Source organism: Parambassis ranga, chromosome 1, assembly GCF_900634625.1.
Source record: "Parambassis ranga chromosome 1, fParRan2.1, whole genome shotgun sequence".
Lineage (NCBI taxonomy): Eukaryota > Metazoa > Chordata > Actinopteri > Ambassidae > Parambassis > Parambassis ranga.
Window position 1 is genome coordinate 23,169,703 of NC_041022.1, and position 14,878 is coordinate 23,184,580.

Below are 14,878 nucleotides of genomic sequence, written 5' to 3' on the forward strand. Positions count from 1 at the left end.
CTGTTTACTATGATGTGTTTTTATACAAATGAAATCTATTTTATGCTTAGTTGCATTTCCATTTCCATTTTCTTGTTACTCCTAATGAGGATTTGTCTATTTATTTATTCTAAACTGAGGGTTACAAGTCAGAGGGTGTCACATGCTGTACCGATTCAGGCGAATTTGTGATACTTGGCTGCATAAACGAAAGTGACTTGACAAGTATTTCAGATCTGTCTGGTGGCAGCACTGTTTTGGACTCGGGGCTTTTCTCATCAAGTTATCTTTGTCTCTGTGGCTGACAAGTCTGTGGGTTGGGTATTGTTTGTTGGGGCTTGCTGCTGAGCAGGATTTTAGAGCCTAGAGCCTGAAAACAGCTGCCTTATGTTGCTGCCTTATGTTGCCAGATGCTGTAATTCCAGGTAATTGTCCAAAGACTAGTTATCATGTCACTCCTTGGAGCTGAATTATTGTCAGTGACTTGAATCAGCACCATTTCCGCAGCAGAGTAACTTTCTAACATTCTTCATTGTCAGTGAAATAAATTCATTACCTTGATGACAGGACAAATCACTTTGGGGATGAGAGTGGCACAAATGTCTCTCCTGTTTTTACCACAGGGATGCCAGTTTGGTTTTTCGTAAAGATTGCACCAATCAGGAATGAGCAGGACAAAGTCGTCCTGTTTCTCTGCACCTTCAGTGACATCACTGCCTTCAAACAGCCGATTGAGGATGACTCTTCCAAAGGTTGGTAGCATTCCTAAGTGCACTCTGCTTTTGTCACAGAAGAGTTATTGTTTCTAAGATGAACTGTTAGAGAATGAAGATGTCTACATAGTTTATTTAGCTGTAGCTGTACACAGTTAAAAGATGCGCAGAGGATGCTTCTATTGTGGACACCAAAGAAAAAAAAACAGTGAAGAGAGGAAGGGAGAAATTACGTGCAGTGGATCCTTTTATTTCCAGTTTTAAAATAGTAGAAAAAGCCTCAACAATGTAAACCAAACCAAAAACCTGACCTCAGAACCATGATACAAACTGAACTGTGGATTTTATGAACCATTCCAGCCCCAGAAAACAATGATGATTTTCCCTCATCTCTGAATCTCTGTTGAAAAACACCAGAAGATTCTAAATAAAAACAGTTTAAGATCTGAGAGGTCATGTTAGAACACAAAATAAATGTTTACATGTATGAAATTCACACACATGTAACACAACAGGATGTGTTTGTGGTGCTCAGAGTGCAGCAGCAGACAGCCATATGATGACAATACCAACAAAAGACTGGAAAACAGCAAATAGAACAGCTGCCTCACTCTGAAACCTCATCAACATCACCACCAGTTCACCCACTGTTATGTGCTCAGTTCACTTCACAGGTTCAGTCAGACATTGCACAGACTTTATGCTGAGGAGGTGAAAGAATAAAGTCTGGTTCATGTCGGGGCCCTAAGATTTCGACATTTGTGATGACACAAAGTCACGAGTATGTTTGGAAAAATTCATCGTAGCAATGCATGTGTGGCTTAATATTAGAAGGTGAAAGTTACATAAGGCTTTATAAACAATTCGTAGTGACTAGATATGGGACGGTTCAGAAAAAAAATAGGAACCGTTCGGTCCACGTGTCACAGTTTGGGACATGCGCGTTGTCATGGTGCAAAAGGAAGGGAGTAATTATGCTGTTGCGTTGAGACCCAAGGTTCAAATAAAGCGAGTGAGAGTGAACTCTGCCTGGGCAGCGGATCCTTTTTTATTTGTATTTTTTAAAGAAAAACACAACTCGCATCAAATAATGCAGAGAGGGATTTTTCCCACTGGCACGGAAGATAAGTGTTGCCAACTTGGCAACTCTCTTGCCCCAAAGCACTCACAGGCGCTCTCAGCTCCAGCCACACCCGTTTCCAAGATTTAAAAACTACGTTTTCATAAAGTGTTTTTACCATGGATCATTTTAAAGGAGTAGTGGGTTAAAATGTTTTTCATTGATGTTTTCAGTTCTGTCATTTTGTCTTGTTGGCAGGGTGGGGTAAATTTGCCCGTCTGACTCGTGCGTTAACCAGCAGTCGAGGAGTTCTTCAGCAGCTCGCTCCTGCTGTCCATAAAGGAGAGAATGTCCATAAACATTCACGGTTAGCAGAGGTAAGAGCAGTTTGTTATCTTCCTGTTCTAAATAACATAATAAATAACAATTGCCCCATTTTGGACTTCTTCTGTTGCTTCAGAAGCAACAGAAGAAGTCCAAAATGGGACAATTGTAAGGCCTGTCTGGTGGTTGTTATGTGAAGTTCTTGCTCACATTGCTTGGCTGTTGCTTTGCCTGTTCTGCACTGACTACAGATAGCTTTGTTCCTATGTTGTGATTGGTTGTTTGCACATTGGCAGTACATAGAAGCTTCAGATGTTTTTGTATGTCAACAAGTCGTATTTGAAGATTTAGTTTGACTTAACTACAGAACAGACAGATTTGGTTCTTTTTTTTAAATTCTGCATTTGCAGCCATCTTATTTGATTACATTTTAATGGAACTGTTTCAACTGCTGGTGAAAATTACATTTATTCAGTGTTCAACATTGTGTTTAGTTATCCACTGAAAGCAAAGAAGCTGAAAGCTTTGCCCATTCAGAAAGGTGAATTGAATATAAAGTCTGAGGTTGTGTGATTTATACCCACCTATATGTACAATTGTATATTGCTAATCTTATTGACTGTTTACACTGTTTAAATAATTAAGATTATTGAAAGCAGTTTCACACTTTCTTCAGCATGGTATCACATATCAGGTGAGAAATAGATGTTTTATAAAGATTTCCTTAAATACTGGAATGAAAAATCTTTTGTAGTCAATGACTGCCTGAAGTCTGGAACTCATGGACATGACCAGATGCTAAGTTTCTAAGCAGCTGTCTTATCAACAACACACTAGACTCCTCTAGAGTGTTCTCAACTTCACTAGGTGCTGCAAAATGTTTTTTCTTTATTCTGGAAAGAATCGTGTGCTTTAGTTTTAGTTGTCTTCTGTGGTCTTCCAGGTATTTTGCTGTTGCTGAGTTGGCCAGATAATACCTTCCTTCTAAGAACCTTCCCGTCTGTTGTATTGAACGTTGTGTCTGTTCTGTCTGTCTGATTGGTTAATTATGTGTTTTGGGCCTAATGATGGCCTCCTTCACTTGCCATAGGCATCTCTATAGACAGCATGTCGAGAGTTCCAGTGAACACCTGCCAAATGTAAATGAAACACTCAGACCTCCTACAGGGCTTTTATCTTCTGTATTAGTCATGGAGTAATGAGGGAACAGGCCACAGTTTGCCCACATCTTAAGCTTCATTTCACATTTAATATAGTAGTAATGCCAACTGCCAAAAAATGATCATTCTACCAGTATTGTACACAGGACACATACAATATGAGTGTGGGTTATCTGGAGCTGCACATTTCCTGGAAGCATCAGCCTTTGAGAATGCATGTAGAGAACGATTTTTCAAGGGAATGTTTTCCCGATTATACTTTTTATTCCCCAGCTCCCCTACAAGCTGAATGAAAAAAATATATGGATATATGGACTAACTCATGCTTTATGGAGTCTTCCCTCCTTTGAGATCTTTGAGCCTATTCAGGCACTCAGCAGCAGAAACTCCATCCAGGTGGACTCCATCCTACTTCCATCCTACACTACGCTTTACACTTCATAAACGATGACCCATTCTAGCCTCAAGGAGCCGATGGGATGGCTCAACCTGATGTATTATGAATGGTTGTACTTTTCTGGAAAATAACCTGGCTGCTAAAACAGCAATGTCTAGCGCAGTATGACACAAGACAGAGTTTATGTGTTGGAGCAGGAAGATGTGGTGTTTTATTCTGTCATCAGATAAGGTGTTTTTATTGATCTGATTTAAATTGATATAAACGGACGCCAGCAACATCAACAGCCAAAAGTGCCTCTGACATCCTGTTATTTGTAATAGCGGAGTGTTCATATTGGCTGATAGGTGGAAGGAGTTTCTGTTATTCACTGATGGATGACCTGCTCTCAGGCTGAGCTTGCCGTGGAATATAAATGGAGAAAATTTCCTCCTGACTACTCCTGTCTCAGGCACAGGTCTTTGGAGTTCCTCTGGAATCTCAAACACTTGTCTTCATAACCAAAAAATAATGTGAAGTTACTGCTGTGTGACAAAACACTGCACGTGGCTAAGAGGAACATGTTACTTTATTCAACTAACTACACTTCCACTTGAAATGTATTTTTATTTTTGCTGACCGAGCCACAAATGGACACCTCTAAGTGATTATATGAGTCTGATGATTCATGAGCTGTCAAGGTCAAATGCACTTTCATGTGAATGTGGAGGTGTGGTGTGCATAGCTTGGCTCAAATCCCATTTGTTTGTGTTGTGTGTGATCTCCCAAGGTCTTGCACCCAATCTGCTAACATGCTGCTATCCAAGCGCTCTGAGCTCTGTGTGTTTACAGTGTGATGTCTCATACAGTAGGCTGTAAAGTAGATCTGTTATTCAGACTATCCCAAAACACTACACTAACAGCATCCTTGTACCTGATCAACATGTTCCACACAGTCATATTTTCCACATCCTGTCACTACACAGGTAGTGAACACCTGTATATATTTGCTGAAGGACTCTGCTCCATTTTCAGCCCCATAGTTGACAATATGATTCAAAAAGGAGGCAGCAGGCAGACTAAACCCAGTTAGCTATCTAGTAAGTCCTTGCACTGTAGAGTGAATGTTACATTAAAGAGAATAAGTTCGAATAGACAGTCTGCTGAGGTGTAACGGAATATACTCTCCTATAATATACAGTTTTTTTTATCTTATGTCATCATTTTGATGTGGTAATCCTGTTTTTGTTAACAAGTAACTGTAAAAATCATCAGTCTTATGTTTCTGTTATAATGAAACACTGAAACAGTCTATTTTATCGTTTGTGCTGAAATGTCAGCAGCCTTCTGGTTTCATGTTGCTGATAAGTTGTTTTTTTTAGCTGTAATTAGCTGTGTCTAATCTTTCCATTTACCTAAGGGCAATAATTACCTCATGCTCTAATGAATGAATCCATTATCAGCATGGGTTGCTTGAGTGTTGTCTACATTAAATATTTTGCTTGGTAAGATTACAGGCAAGTTTCTGTCATCAGCAGTCCCTCTGGTGTGTTGCTGGATTAAACACATAAATCCCAGTAGCAATCCTGACTGTAATGCTGTGATTTGTTTTAATTCCTGTCATTATGGGGTTTTTTTGTTGTTGATCAAAAACGTTTAGTTTCCAGTAGCGGCTGCATCTAGTCATGTTCTTGGAAAAAAGGGGGATTTTATGCCAAGTATGCTGGAAATCTTTTCATGATTTTCATCATGATACATGAAATCCAAAATAGATTAATGTGTTGTCCTGGAAAATCATTTTGGCATTTTCCTCTTGTACTTTAAAGCAATATGCAGCAACAGCAGTGACCTGAAATAATGTCAATGGACCAGATAAAGCTGGAATCTGACGGTTACTGCTTTAAGACACTCAAAACCCTCAACTAAGTTGGAGGATTTTGAAAGTATACCTCCTATTCACCAGCATAAAAACTCTAATAAAATCATAACTGAATTGTGAACTGAACAAATCAAACAAATCATCGCTGCCTGGTAATGAGTTGCTCCCTGTGAACAGTTTAATATGTTGCCATCACAGTAGCTTTTCTACAGTTGTCTAATTTTCTAAAGACCTGTACCAGCCTGGGCCCTTAGGCAAGGTCCTTAACGCTACTACTGCCTAACTCCACAGCTACTCCTTCCAAGTAGCAGCAAAATAAATATATTATGCAATTTCCCCATTGTGGGGCTAATAAAGGTTTCTTAATTACTGATTTTAAATTGGCTGCTAGCTAACATTATCATTACATTTATGTAAAAACAGCCTCACTTCTCTTCTGTTTTTTCAATGTACTCGGCCAGTAGAGAATATTTGCATGTTATTCAACACACAAGAACATGTAAGTCATGTGGTTCCAATGTGTCACACCAACATCTGTCATTGGCTTATATGTGATAGAAAATATTGAAGCAAACTGGACAACCAGTTATGTACATGTCATAACATATGTATACTCTCCATGGCCATGTTTCCTGCTTTGCACAAGGATGAGCCCACAGCCTATCTCTCTGTTTATAATTTGTTGTCACAGGTGCTGCAGCTGGGTTCAGACATCTTGCCTCAATATAAACAAGAAACCCCGAAGACACCACCACACATCATTCTGCACTACTGCCTCTTCAAAACCACGTGGGACTGGGTCATTCTCATCCTCACCTTCTACACCGCCATCATGGTGCCCTACAATGTCTCCTTCAAGACCAAGCAGAACAACGTCACCTGGCTGGTGGTGGACAGCATCGTGGATGTCATCTTCCTTGTTGACATCGTCCTCAACTTCCACACCACCTTCGTCGGCCCAGCTGGAGAGGTCATCTCTGACCCGAAACTTATTCGCATGAACTATGTCAAGACCTGGTTTGTCATTGACCTTCTGTCCTGTCTGCCTTATGATGTCATCAATGCCTTCGAGAATGTCGATGAGGTTAGTGAATTTTTATTAGGTTGTTTAGTGTGCAACATAGCAAGAAACTGAAGTGCAGTAATCCTGATCACACACAGGATTCGTCATACAGTTAATACACAGTAGGAAAAAACACAAGCTTGTTGTTTTTTCATGTTTAAATTGAAAAGTTGGACGCTGAACTCCTTTAGAGTTCATATATACCTATACTATTTTTGATTTCATAAAATCTGTCAGGTTAACATTTGTTGAACATGGAGGAGAAAACAACAGACTTGGGCTGATGGAGCATTTTGTGGAACTATGCTTCATGCTGCTCTACTCCCATTTTGTTCACTTTATAGCAATTGGTTAGAACCTGCAAGCAACTATTGGCATGATTTCAATTATATTGATAAAACACTCATCTGAATTTATTCAGTCATAGAAATGTTGAGTCAATTAGGGGCCACTAGTTCAATCAGTAAACCTAAGGAGCCTGGTGAGATTTACTGTTGACTCTCTTCCAGCATGACTTTCTACTTCTCCTCTCAATGCCCGACTGCTACTGCAAATTACAATGATTTCAATATGGATATAGGATAATAGGATGCTGTCTGTGGTTTGATTTTACTGCATACTGCCCACAACTGACTGTGAGGAAGCTAACCTATATTCAGCAGCGTGCTTTGTAATAATAGCAGCAATGTAAATGACTCCATGCAGAGACTGACTGACTGCATGCTGAAGCATTCATACTGTACTCATCCAGCTGAGGTGTGAAATTAAAGATGATGCTGTGTGGGTGCTGAGAGTCGCATCAAGATGATGGAGTGGACTGTTTTACATTCATCCAACACAGCATGGAGTTACTTCCTGTAGAGAAAGGTCACGGCTGAAGAAACCAAAAGTGCTGACATGTCAAAAATGCTAAACCCAAAAGTATCTTTTAAATCACTCCAGGGACCTTTTTGTACTGCCAGCCATGTCCCTCCAGTGTTTTTGTCTGTTTAGATAACTGACAGGGCAGAGGGGGAATCCTCTTTGAGCTGAATAATCCAGTTTATCTTAAGCTGCTGTAAGATGAGCTGAGGGGAGAGTAGTCGGTTACAGATCTGTTTAGAAATGGCCGACGTGATTGTGAATCAGACCTGAGAACATCTCCGGTGGAAGAATAAACTTTTTTTTTCTTTTTTTAAACCCACAAACCAGTTTAAATGTTACCGTTACCTTATAGGTGGAAACCCAGTGTCAGAATAAAAGAATGAAGAAAACAGTGGCCATTTTTTTTCTCAGTGAACATTTTTGGCACAGCTGGAAAACAAAGCTTTTGTCACATTATGAGATGATTATGTTGTGATCAGAAAAACAAACTTGAGTGATGTACTGAGGGTTCAGGTCTCCCTACAGACTGATCTGAGTGAAATCAAGCATTTTATTCCCCCTTCATTCACGATGGCAGAGCTCATTGTCTCTCATTGTCATTAGCAGCCCAATGGGGCAGCAGTGCATTCTGGGTGCTTCCCAGGTGAGGAAAGAGTGTTGTTAATGAGAGGAGCTGGAGAGGCGGCTGAGTGGTCTGAGGCTGGCGTGACCTGACGAGATGAGGCAAACATCCAGAGATGTGTTTCTGTAGGTGACAGCTGCTGCAGGCTTCATACATGATTTATATACTTTTTATACATGTTTCATACATGTTTATACATCTTTCATACAGACCATATCCATCCTAACTTTAAAAGCACTAATGGAGTGCAGAGAAGAGGATTAAAAGCAAGTTTGACCTCAGTCAAGAAGCTGTCTTACAGTTTATACATTTTCCTAAGCAAAGCTGCCTCATGCGTTACTTCCTGTGTAGTGCCATGTACTAAAGTTAAAATATACAATATTTATACATGTTTATATATGTTTCATATATGTTTGATGGATTCCATTGAAATTTAGTTCAGAGGATGAACTCCTTCTGACTTCTTGTGTAAATGTTGTGTCTTTGCTCACGTGTTTGACATTTACTCATGTATTATCACACAGTTTAACACTTCCTGAAAGTGAGACCTCTCTCACTAGCTGGACATTGGAAACTTGTGATTTTGAGACAGACTGGACTTCGTAGTTAAAGAAGTCGTTTCTCAAATTACAGTACCGTACAGTATTTAAGTAAACCTGCTAAGGGATCTTGCCACTCCCACAGTGGTAATAACGTCTTCTTCATTTGCTTTTCTCGTTGCTCTCTAGTTTTTGCTTATCTGTTTTATTCTTTGTCTCTCAGGGAATCAGCAGCCTCTTCAGCTCTCTGAAAGTGGTCCGTCTGCTGCGTTTGGGCCGGGTTGCCAGAAAGCTCGACCACTACATTGAGTATGGTGCTGCCGTACTGGTTTTACTGGTCTGTGTGTTTGGCCTGGCGGCCCACTGGCTGGCCTGCATCTGGTACAGTATCGGCGACTATGAGGTAATCGATGAGGATACCAACAGCGTGAGGATGGACAGCTGGTTGTATTTGCTTGGGGAGACGGTGGGGACTCCCTATAGATTTAACGCCTCAGGTTTGGGGCGCTGGGAGGGCGGTCCCAGCAAAGACTCAGTCTACATCACGTCACTGTACTTCACCATGACCAGTCTGACCAGCATCGGCTTTGGAAACATTGCACCGAACACAGACGGAGAGAAAATCTTTGCTGTGGCCATGATGATGATCGGATGTGAGTAACAGTCAACTCCTTTTTTCTTCTTACCGTTGTCTTTTGTTTTCTAATTTTTTAAGGTACTTGGTACAGTAGTTGTTCTACAATTGTATCAAATATTAAACAGCTTGTTTTTTACTTATTCAGAAATAAGACTGCAGAATTCTGTGATTGACCAATCAGAAAGCGACAGACAAATTATGACTCATTTTATTACTACATAAATGGATTTTAAGCATGGCTACATTGAAGCTGAACCACGTTAATGGCCCAATTAGACCTCCAAACATCAGGGGCTTTGTCCTCCATCTGTCATTCCCTTCAAAATTAATCTGACATCCTACAATCCTACTGTACATAAACAGAGGGGAGCAAGCAAAAGAGTCAGACAGGTCTGTCAATAATTTATTGATGGATGAGTCAGTCATCTGACACATCCTGACTCATACTCAGAGCACAGTATGCATTTCAAACTGCAGATTGGGCTGAACATGCATTCAAATTGACAGAAATGTTATATAGTGATTAGCTAACATAGATGAGACAACAGGTAACAAAACACTAAAAAAATCAGGTGTCATTCTAAAGTTACAAAGGCTGTGTGCTTAATATCAGAATTGCTATAAAGATATGTAAGAATATGGGGAAATCATTGCATTAGAGGGTTAGGATTGTGCAGTTTCTGGCATCGATCATTTTCTAACTTACTTAACATGTATCTTGTGGCACACTGCCTCATGTGAATCAGAACTTGTTATCTAGTGTTTTCAGCTGAGAGTCTTCTTTCTGAGAGTGTGGTGTAGCAGTCTTTTGTTTTGGTGCGTCCTACAATCTGTCATCCGAGCGCCTTTGTTTCATTCGATTGATTCTGTGCTGTCAGCTCCGCCAGCCTTTACTTTGAGGGATGTGGTGTCACTTTCAGACAGTTCTACAAACACACCCCATTTGGTGTAAGAAACTGTTATTAAATGTCGAAACTACTTGTTTACCAGCTACAGAAGGTGACATATTTCACTAATGAAAGACATTTAAAACTTACAAACAATACACAAAACTCTAATAATACCAGCAGAGAAATGTCCCAGTTACAGGATTATGAAGGTGTAGGATTATGTAATAGATTATAAATTAAACATTAACAGGGTGAGAGTCATGGCCAGTTTCATGTGATTTGAGTCCCGAGAGATCATAACAAGAGCAGTCTGCTGTTTTGCAAAGTGGTGATGACACGTATGTTGATGAGGGCTGGGTTTTAATTAGAATTCCTTTATTTATCCGCGAGGGGAAATTCTTTAAAAACTCTGCTTTGTTGCACCATGTGCTATGAATGAAAGTGGGAAGCTCTGTCTAAGATATGGAAGACACATCATCAGTTTGTGCTATCTGGATTACCGTAATTATAATATAATACACTCTGTGGCTTAGTTTGTGGGACAATAGACCCACAATTAGGTGGCTGCATGGGATCCAGGTGCATTCTGGCTCCAGGACATCTGCACTTTATTATCCACTTGGAGATATGAACTCTGTTTGTGAGGTGATGACACGGTGAATATCAATAGCCTGTTGCCTACATCACTGCAGCTTTGGGAGTTCAAATATGAACTGGATATAGTGTAGCCGAATGTAAGTATGAATACTGCCTGGCAGTTGTACTTTTGTGTTATTACTATTAAGCCCATTGACAATAATATTAGCAATTATTATACTTCTGAAATATCTCCCAGATATTGGACATAATCCAGAAGTGTAACAGTGACATAAGCTGGCACAAAGGTCAGCACATTGTTTCAGACAGGTGTGATGGAGCTGCAGTGTGATTTGATGGAGCCCTCTGTCTGTTACCTGCTGCGCTGGTCTTTTCTAGTCTACGTGCTCAGGAGCCACTGCAGCGCCTCAAGCCAATGGCCAATGCAGTGTTGCTCATCAGCGTTTTAAAGATTTAGAAAGGCCTGTCTCCCCCAATCCACACAGACAGATGCCCTCTCTGTTAGCAATTGTTTCCTCAGCAACATGATGCGGCCTGACACATGCTGTGGTGTAGTAAAACTTCCTGGCTGAAATATTAACTTCTGTCATATCGGCTGGACTTCCAGTCCTCCCTGCTGTCTGCTACAGTCTGCACACATCCAGCCGCTCAGCAGGATGCCTGACTAAGCCTGAACGTTAGAGGTGACAGCACTGATCCTGCAACTCCACACTAGTTTAACACCACAGTCAACGTGTGTCTGAAGTATGTAGTAATTATGGAGCATAAGCACACCCTTGGCTTTCAAGAGGTTTACCAGCTGCAGCAGAGAAATGAATCAGACATTCTGTAAATGAGGAGTCCTGTAAATCTTTTCACACACCCAACCATTTGACTGAGTAATTATACCTACAAACACAACTTTTACCTGCAGTACCTTTATCTTCCTCCACACCTGTTTCAGACAGCTTTACGGACCCTTCCGTTTATGTTCAGCAAGCCATGTGGTTCGCAATTTTCATCCATCTGTTCATCCATCGACACCTCTTTCATAATTTATAGCTTTCAGAGGAGTAATCATGGTGTTCAAAATTAAACATCGAAACAACATCAAAATTTAATATCTTGACAAATCCCTATGTGCAAAACAAGTTACAGTAAATCAAGATGTGTCATTGTTTTTGGGTGGCCCACACCTCACTGCACTTTGATGGCAGTAGCAGACAAAGTGCAATGGGACAAGAAAGGTAGCACTGCAGGGTTATGTGATGATGTTTGGAAGAGGAGGAGGCAGGAAAAGAAAATGAAGCAGCATTGAAAAGGGAGGGATTTGTCTTTGATCTGGGAGATTCAGATATTATAGGTCCAGACATTAGCTGCCTCACTTAACTATATTTCCTGTTACCTCTATATAATGGCAGGGTACCAGTGGGAGGAACCATTCATAATGATATATTTGCTAATGTTCTGTTTATGCTACCTTTTTCTATTAACAGCATGACAGCCTTGCTTGTGCTGTTTTTATTTTATTGGTTTAATTAGTCTTTCAAATAGACTAGGAACTTGATTAAAAAACAAATGTTGCCCATATTGTTTACTCCTATTACAGACCACTGGTCAGTCTTCTGCTCCATTTGCTCTTGTCATAGTCAGGGTCTACGAACGGATGAGCTCTTCTTTGCTGTTTATTTTGGCATGGTGTGCTAACAGCAACATTTTTTGGACTGGATTTCAGCAGATTTTCTGCTTTAAGGATACCTTTTGATTTGAATGAACTCCTCTTCACCACCCCCTTAAAATTACATAACAACTGACAGTTCAGGCAGTCAGACAGTTTGTGGAGGTTTTCCAGAGCAGATAGGACATCTGCAGGTAAAAGCTTTTCCTCTCTTATCCAATGGATGACAAGCTTTAATGTTGACAATTTGTCTCCTTGATCGGAAGCTGCTGTCGTTTCATGTCACATCAGGACGTGCAGTCTGTTAGTCTGGATTACATTCACACCCACAACCTTCCAAAGAAGGCATTCAGAAATCCCAACAGATGGAAAATAACAGTGTTATCTTTATTGTAATATTTTCCATTTTGTATGCTTGGCTAACATACATCTAATATTACAGATGTGTCACTATTTAGCAGAAGTGAAATGTTCATTAAATAAGACTTGGAAGAGTTTAGTGAAAGTACATTTGTAGCCCAGTTTCAGTTCTTGTTTGTGAGTGTTCATCTCAGCTTCCTGTAGTTGCACTGTGCTGGTGCTGCAGTACAGGCTCGATGAACCCTCATGGCTTCCTATTAAGATTCACGAGGAACTCTAAAGGAAGCAAAGTTTTAGATTAAGCACCCCTCCTGTCTGCTTCCTGGCCCCACTCAAGTGGACGGAAGCCACTGGAGGCTGATTGCTGGTTGCTATTACAGCCAGCATCCAGAGTCCAGGCTGAGAGTTCAGGTCACTAGCACAGCAAGTGTGAGTGTATAATGCTTACAGTACTGTATAGACGCACAGAAATAGCTGGTCCATTTTTTACAGAACATACTCCTGGAACCAACTCCTGTTCACCGCTTTAGATAATTACACTGTATGCAAATACATCTTGTATTGTACATAACGGTTGCATTCAAAGGTAAAAAAAAATCATGACAATCTTTAACAAAGTACATATATTATCTAAATATATAGAGAATTCAAACAGGCTTATTTAAGTATCTAACAATATTAGTGGTCTCTTCAGCATTGATATTTTGAATTATTTATCATCTGGAGTTGTGTGAGGGGAAAATAGTGAGAGGGCGCACAAGGCCTTTTTTTCTCTGAAAACAGCTCCCTGCTGAGAATGGTGAGAGCCAGCATCAGCTCAACAGAGCTGCAGTTGACTACCTACTAGAGGCACATTTAGTATTGGAGATGTTGCTTTGGAAAAATGAATTACTGTAAGTCCATATTAGCTGCTTTAAACTGGCACATTAGTGATAAGTTTATCCTTGATGCCTGTTGACATTTGAGGGTAGGACACTGTTCCACTTTTGATGTGTGCCACTGCCCTAGAATAAGAGCACATATTTAATATACTGTAAGACAGCTGAGACCAGTTTGACATTTCTACTCAACGACTGACTTAACGATAACACTTGTGATAGTGTGGAAGAGGACTACAGCCATTATTTAAAAAACAAGTTTGATAAGTTTGAATTGTTGTTTCTGAGAATTTGTCCCTCACCATCCAACCAAAGTTGTTGGACGCTGTCATACAACAACATATCTGTTGAAACTATACTAAGTCTAAATCTGGGCAAATAATTTTGAATTTCATGCTGATTAAATGTAATCGGAAATTAATAATGGAGGTGAACAGATCTTTGCATGAACATAGCTCTGATCCATTTCTCGTTTTTTTCCCCCTTGCAAGATCAAAATAACACACACACCACGGCTGCTTCGTGCAGCAGCACATGAGTGGTCGACCATCAGACCTGGCTCTGCTTCTGTTACTGCTTCAGCACCAACTCAGCCCCACTGCTGTTCTGAGGCTGCACGGTGCCCTTTATGAAGGTCACAGCCAGTCCTGCATAATGACACTTCTGTCACTGCTCACAGTGAATGACAGCAGGTTGCTGCAGCTGCTGATTCTGGTGGACTGGTCCAGCACTGATTCGGTGACCCAGGGTCCATACTGCTGACAGGCTACGAGTGAGGAGAGCTGAGTCAGGGACAGATGGCAGCTGTGTGCATTGATAGGCTGAGCTGCAGCTTTGAGGAGACACAAACTGTTAATCTGTCGATACAGGCAAAGACATGAGGGCCGTCAAGTCACAAAGAAAGTTAGAAACACTGGTGTTGGCTGCTCAGCTTGTTTTTTGCACAAATCAGAATAAAAATCATCCTTAAAGTATATGTCTATTACCTCTAAACCTCCCCTGCTAATTGGATATTTATAAGGTCACAGTTATAAGAACTAACAGGCACTAATGCTCCCCTTCTGTTTGCAGCACTGCTGTATGCCACCATCTTCGGTAACGTCACCACCATCTTCCAGCAAATGTACGCCAACACCAACCGCTACCACGAGATGCTTAACAGTGTGCGAGATTTCCTTAAACTCTACCAGGTCCCCAAAGGCCTCAGCGAGCGAGTCATGGACTACATTGTATCCACGTGGTCCATGTCCAGAGGCATCGACACCGACAAGGTACCGTAT

At 40.7% G+C, this 14,878-nt stretch overlaps 1 protein-coding gene across 1 annotated transcript in view; it reads left to right on the forward strand.

The window, feature by feature from the left end:
- The window catches only part of kcnh1b (potassium voltage-gated channel, subfamily H (eag-related), member 1b), a 31,513-nt gene that overhangs the window by 5,307 nt on the left and 11,328 nt on the right, over positions 1–14,878 (forward strand). Inside the window, exons 4-8 of the mRNA XM_028410341.1 lie at positions 603–731; positions 2,011–2,129; positions 6,183–6,575; positions 8,803–9,232; positions 14,670–14,869. Coding sequence (XP_028266142.1) covers positions 603–731; positions 2,011–2,129; positions 6,183–6,575; positions 8,803–9,232; positions 14,670–14,869 — 1,271 coding nt within the window. The remainder of the gene's footprint in view (positions 1–602; positions 732–2,010; positions 2,130–6,182; positions 6,576–8,802; positions 9,233–14,669; positions 14,870–14,878) is intronic.